Source organism: Cicer arietinum, chromosome 8 (assembly GCF_000331145.2).
Source record: "Cicer arietinum cultivar CDC Frontier isolate Library 1 chromosome 8, Cicar.CDCFrontier_v2.0, whole genome shotgun sequence".
Taxonomy (NCBI): domain Eukaryota; kingdom Viridiplantae; phylum Streptophyta; class Magnoliopsida; order Fabales; family Fabaceae; genus Cicer; species Cicer arietinum.
The window spans coordinates 27,244,847-27,251,779 of record NC_021167.2 but is presented as its reverse complement, the minus strand read 5'-3'; the positions used below and the strand labels follow the sequence as shown (position 1 = coordinate 27,251,779).

Sequence of the window (6,933 nt, the reverse complement as noted above, 5' to 3'; positions counted from 1 at the left end):
CAGAACATAACCCATATACCTGCAACTTTAACATGGTTGATATGCAAAATTGGAAGGGCATTTTAGCCATTGACTCAACCTTGATTAAAAAAATAAGGTCATTCTAGTCATTTCAGTAATGATTCTTCTTCCTTTCGTTCCGAGTTCTTCGACTTCCACTACATTGAACTCTGTGCTATTATTACTCTTCTGAATCGAAAGCGAAAAACGAACGTGACGAATCTTCAATTCTGAGTTTCCGAGTTGAATCGTTCACTGAGTCGAGTAACCGAGTTTAACACGTGCACAGATCTTCAAGCATGTTAGACGGTTTGCTCGGTCGAGGATTCGCCGCGAAATGGTTCAGTATTTCAATTTCTTTAGTTCTATGCTCTTTTGCTTGATTAATTTATTTTATGATGAAAAAAAATTGAACGAGTTTGAGAATGTAGTTATGATGCGGTTTTCTCTGTTTTTGATTTTTTTTGTTTTTTGTTTTTTTTCAGTAAATCGTTGATTAAATTGACGAAGAATCGGATCGATGTGATAAGAAGGAAGAGGAAAGCGACGGAGAAGTTTCTTAAGCAAGATATCGTTGATCTATTGGCGAATGGTTTAGATGTTAATGCTTATGGAAGAGTAATTGCTTCTTATTGTTTATTTATTTATTTTTTGCTATTTATGGATTCAGTTATATGAGATTATTTACCGGATCGATCTGCGATTAAATACTTTTTTACTGTGAAATTTGCATGCGGAGTTTTGGTCTTGCATGATTCTACTAGTAGTCAACGAATGTAGAATGGATTCTGAATTCTGATTATATTTTTGCGATTTGAGACTTTGTTTATTCGGTTTATAGTTAGAAACTATAAAGCACGAATATTGACACGTCAACACCGAAAATAATTTGAAAAAATTAAACTAATTGAATGTAATCAATATTTTGGTGTTAGACACTGACACGTGTCGACATTGGGACACATATTTGATTAGAAGTGTCGGTGCTATAGAGATTAGATATGGAATGGAATTCGAGTGAGATGAGAACTGTTTTTTTTTCCACTGTTTTTTCTGTTTAATGTATGGGAAATATGAATATCTTATTTAGTGTAGTTGTTCTTTTTGAATTGATAGGGACCTTAGAAGTTAGAGCTGATGAGAGTTTAAATTGTGTTTGCAATGGACTATTTTCTTAAATTTAGCTTTTGTTTCGCTTATGTGATTGTTATACAGGCTGAAGGACTCATTGCTGAGTTGACATTGACATCTTGTTATGATTTTGTTGAGTGGGCCTGTGAGTTTGTCTTGAAGCACCTGTCTGTGCTGCAGAAACTGAGGTATAAGTCTATTTTAATGGTTTATGCTTTAGATTTTGAAGTAAATTTTTTATTTCTCAGGAGTGTTTTTTACTTTTTCATTTGAGTCATGGCTGATAATTGATAAAAGCAACCTCTCAGGCTTGATTTGTCTATAAAATTGCTCAGGCAGGAAAGTAGATTGTATTTTTAGGTTTAAAATTTTGAAGCATGAAAGTAAGTAATCAATGTATTGTTTAGAAGTATTAAAAGCCCCCTCTTTTGAGTTAAAAAAACCACCTTCTACATGATACAGTGCACTGCTGGATATAGCTTTGAGCAAGTAGGTCTTCTTGTATGTTTTCAACGCTCAAGGTTGCACAATTGAATTTATCTGTGTAGACTCTGTTTCTAATTATAAGTTTATAACTGATGATTTTCATCCAAAAATTATAAGACTAGTGCTTGATGGCACGCATGTGAAGTACAGAAAAGTGAACGTAAGGTCAAGAATTATTCATTTCGTAGGTAGCACAAAATTTACTGAAGGGCTGTCGTATGCTTGATGATAATTACCATATGTATTTCTTTTACAGTGGATGCCCTGAGGAGTGCAGGGAGGCTATATCATCTCTGATGTTTTCTGCTGCAAGATTTTCTGATCTACCAGAGTTACGTGAGCTTCGGCAAATATTTCAGGAGAGATACGGAAATTCCTTAGAATGTTATGTCAATAAAGAGGTCTCTCTCAGTTTTTTTATATCAATACAATTTTACATATTTATGATTTATTCCTGAACTGACTCATTAAATTGCTAATTATCAGTTTGCTGCAAATGTAAATCCAAAGTCTTTTACCTTGGAGAAGAAGGTTCGCTTGATGCAGGATATTTCTTCAGAGTTTTCAATAAAGTGGGACTCCAAAGCTTTTGAACTGAGGATGTCAAAATCCTCCGCTTTCGCACAGGTGTTGTCCTATGCTTTTTTTTTTTTTTACGTTTTTTAATTAGTTTTATTTGTCAAATTTAAATTTTTTCTAATTCTTAATATAGTTAACCTTTTTCTCTATTATCTACATAATTACTTTCGTTATGGTGGTTTTTATTTTCCAGTTGGGAAACCATTTAAATATTTACTTATATGTTTAAGCATATACCAGTAAAATACATATGTTTGTGTAAATACCAATGAAATACATATGCTTGTGCAGGGCCATAATACTTATAAATCTGACCATTCTGTTGGTTATAACAAATCATCACAAGGCAAGGATGAGATCTTGTTTGAGAAAAGTCCTGACTATTCTAAAGATGGGCACAAATTTCGGAATGGCAAGGAAGCTGCTATCTCAAAGGGAGATGAAAATTGTGTCAATCCCAAATCCAAGCTCCCTGAACATGGATTGAAGCCATTAAGTAGGTATGATGAAGTCAGCCTGCCAAAAGATAGCCGTGACAATCTATTACCAGGAAGAGATAAGTTTACTTCTCCGAACTGGAAGGAGGGTAGTATGCTAAAACCAATAGGATGTTCTTCTCAGGATAAGAGAGTTCCACAATTCGAAGATGGTTCGAATATACATGATAGATGGGGGAATGCCACCCATGTGAGAGAAAGCCAGGACACAGCAAGTGCTAGAAAGTCTCCAAGTCATGCAGGATTTCGTTCAAAGAACACTGTGAACGAGCCATTTGCTGTTAATCACGATGGCCTACCTGATCTTGATAACTCTCAGAGAAAAGTTCATGAAACTCCTAGGGTAAAGCCCTACTACAGTAATGCCATTCCACCACCTTATGTAAAACCTAATTCTAAACTAAAGAACAGCACACAGAGAACTGAATTAGCATCTTCACATATTGACAATGATGGCATCACTACCAATCCATCAATACATCAAAAGCCGGATGCTGATTCTAAGACAGAGAGAACCCGATTCGGTTTGGATAACTCTGAATGGGATTTGCAGGCCACTAGAGATCCACGAGCAAGTAAACAAATTTATGAGAAAGTACCCCCTGGTTTGGATAACTCTGAACGGGATTTGCAGGCCACTAGAGATCCACGAGCGAGTAAACAAGTTTATGAGAAAGTACCCCCTGGCTTCGATAATTCTGAACGGGATTTGCAGACCACTAGAGATCCACGAGCGAGTAAACAAGTTTATGAGAAAGTAACCCCTGCTCGTGAAGATGCTGAAGAAGTCCCTGTATTAAAACCAAAATCTATGAGGCGGAAGCACTCGAAATCACGGTCTACACACAATGATGCCAGTAAGGAAGATGCTGAAGTTGCGAGAAAATCAAGGAGCAAGGGACCAGATGAATCAAAACGTGGCCTACAAATTCTGTTTGATGATGAGAAACATAAAAAAGATGAAGAGGAAAGAGTTATAGATAGATTACTAATCCATTATAGCAAAAAGCCAACCACCACTGTGCCTGAGAAAGCAAGAAGGTCTAAAAGTCGCCATGCACACAAAATGGATGATGGACCTAATGAGACACCACAGGCGGTCCCTCATGCACCTCGATCAGTTTCCCTTCCTCATGAACAATCACAAGAGGTGGAAGTTAAAAAAGTATTTACCCGTGCCGCTTCGTTTCAGCCTGATAGATCAAATGAAGCTCGACATGTGCATCCCAAGTTACCCGATTATGATGATTTAGCTGCTAGGCTTGCGACTTTGAGAGGTTCATAAGGGATAGAAATAGCATATCGTATATGATGAATAAATACTCTTCTTTTACCAGCATGATTGTGTGATTTCGCAGTGATGCTTGATTACAAATTGTTGACTACTCCAGAGCTGTATTATTATCAATCAGCCATGGTTGTACCTGTGTTGGTGTGTGCAATTGTTCAGTCACCATTCTTACTAATGGTGGCAATGCACAACATCAATTCATTTTTTTTACCTTCTATGATTGTAAAGTGTTCGTTACAGAAATTGACACTATTTCAATTTTCTACGTGTTGAGGTGAGACTTGAAATATGTTGGTATCTTGTTGATGTTATTGTTTATCTATTTCCTAAGACCAAACCTCCAAACACGAATTTCCTTAAGTTAATCACACAAGTGTTACCAAAGTTGCAGTGGTTTTCTTTACCTGAAAAACAGTGAATGTATTTTTGGAATAAAAAAATAAACAGTGAAATTAATTTTGAAATGATTGACACATACAGTACAGAACGCAAAACCTGACATTTTTTTTATATAGACACCAAAATAATATTGGATCTTCCTCTTAACACACTTCCATGCTTCAACTCATACCATAAACCTAGCATTTTGTTATTCTTCTAGGAAAATCAATACCCTAGTATGATAATCTTCAAAATTAGGGTTTTTTATTTGTATATCTCTTTTTTTTTCAAATATACCAAATTGCCACACTTTGAACAAATAATACCAAATTATCCTACTTGTTGGCATTAATAGATCATCGCATGCTCACCTAGCGACTTCTTGAAGGCTTTTCTTTTTTCAATTCAATAGAAGGTCGCATCTCTATGATGCGACCATGCATAAGGTGTCAAAACTTTTTTTTTACGTTTTTTACAATTACAAAATCATTTATTTAATAAAACAAAAATAAAATAAAATAAAATTGTATTAATAATAATAATAATAATCAAATAAAATATATTAATAAAAAAGTTAATTAAATTGAACAAATAAATTACATTAAATTAAAGAAAAAATACCACATATTGAACAAAAAATACATCAAATTCAGATTTTATTATTATTTTTTATTTATTAGATTAAAAAAAATAGGAAGTTGTTATATTATAACACCTCGTTCATTTTGGCACATCTATTACAAACGTCATTTGTTTTGGCATATCCAAAAAAAATTAAAATACTATTAATAAAATAAAATATATTAAATTAGCAAAAAATAAATACATCGACTATTGAATGTGCCAAAAACAAAAAACGTATCCCTAATATTTTGGAGATAAATTAGTGTGCCAATTTACCACATGTTAGTATCTACATCCAATGAATTTTTTTATATATATCTTTTTTTTTTATATATATGTTAAATGACTACTGATCTATGAGCAACATATTAAAATCCTAACATGTGTCAAAACAAATGACGTGTTATATTAGATGTGCCAAAACAAATGAGGTGTTATAATATAACAACTTCTTCTTATTTTTTGAATTTAATAAATAAAAATTAATAAAAATAATAATAAAATTTGAATTTGATGTATTTTTTCTTTAATTTAATGTAATTTATTGAATTTATTTTATTATTATTATTAATATAATTTTATTTTATTTTATTTTATTTTTGTTTTATTAAATAAATAATTTTGTAATTGCAAAAAACGTGGGAAAAAAAAATTTGGCACCTAATACATGGTCGCATCTTGGGGATGCGACCTTCTATTGAATTGAAAAAAGAAAAGCATTCGGGAAGTCGCTGGGTGGACATGCGATGATCTATTAGTGTCAAAAAGTAGAACAGTTTAGTATTATTTTTTCAAAGTGTAGCAATTTGATATATTTGAAAAAAAAAAAAGATATACAAACAAAAAAACCTCAAAATTATTCTCTTACTAAAAAGACAACAAAAAAAGAGAGAAAATAAAAATAAAATAAAAATAAAATAAAACTAGGAAATATCCGGTGATGTGCTATGGATTTAGGCTACTTTTGTAGAAAAGTAACTAGTTGATAGAGGATGATTTTACAGTGAATATAGGATAGGTTAGTTAATTGTTAACAGTGGATAAATTAGTTTATTAAATTTGAATTATTTCATAAAATTAGTGCCTAAGAATAAAATAAATAAAATTAATTTTAAGTAATATTTAATATTTTTCAATTAGTACAATGAGAGTAAAAATGAAAAAGAAATATAAATGTTATATAAATCAAATTTATTTGAAATAATATTTTTAAAAACATCATGAGTTCATAAAAAAATGACTACTATCAAACGTATTTATTTTGGTCATACGAGTTTATGCACTATAAACTAGTAGTATTGTTATAAGATTGACAAAAACACATAATATACAAACTACTCCCTCCATTTTTAATTATAAGACCATTTTTCACTTTATTTTATTCTTTTTCATTTTTTTAGTTGAACAAATTTAATCTCATTAATCTCTTAGACACAATCATAAAATAGTTATTAATCCACTATAATTAATAATATTTTTTTAATATAAAACATTTCACAAAATAATCTTTATTAATGATTTTTTTATAAAAATACTCTAATTAATTTACCATAAAAAAATTTACCTTTTTTCTCTTTTATATAATAACAATAGTTATAAAAATAAATATGTAAAAATAAAATATTATGTTAACATTTATTATTACACTTATTTTTTTCAATATTTCTAAAATGTGCTATAGATTCTATAATAAGAAGGTATCTAGTGAGTTATAAAACATAAGGGTAAAAAAAACCATCAAATTGTTGATTTTTTATATATTAAAATAAAACTAGTAAATTGACTAAAGATAAATCTGACCAAGATCAGAACTCCCAAGAAGTCCTAACAAAGTTCAGAAACAAAAGCTTTTACCCTTCCCTAGGACCCCTCAAAACCCTTTACAAGATTCCCCTTCCTTTTCACATTTTCCCGCCAAAGAAAAAACCCTTCCCTATAATATAT

At 31.3% G+C, this 6,933-nt stretch overlaps 1 protein-coding gene across 1 annotated transcript; it reads left to right on the top strand.

The window, feature by feature from the left end:
- The first annotated feature begins 67 nt into the window (after nt 1-67).
- On the top strand, nt 68-4,273 carry LOC101515737 (uncharacterized). Its single transcript, XM_004512913.3, has 6 exons — nt 68-340; nt 486-618; nt 1,216-1,319; nt 1,874-2,018; nt 2,104-2,244; nt 2,488-4,273. Exons 1-6 carry the CDS (start codon nt 300-302, stop codon nt 3,976-3,978), a joined length of 2,055 nt encoding a protein of 684 aa, XP_004512970.1. The 5' UTR covers nt 68-299; the 3' UTR covers nt 3,979-4,273.
- Nucleotides 4,274-6,933: the final 2,660 nt, after the last annotated feature.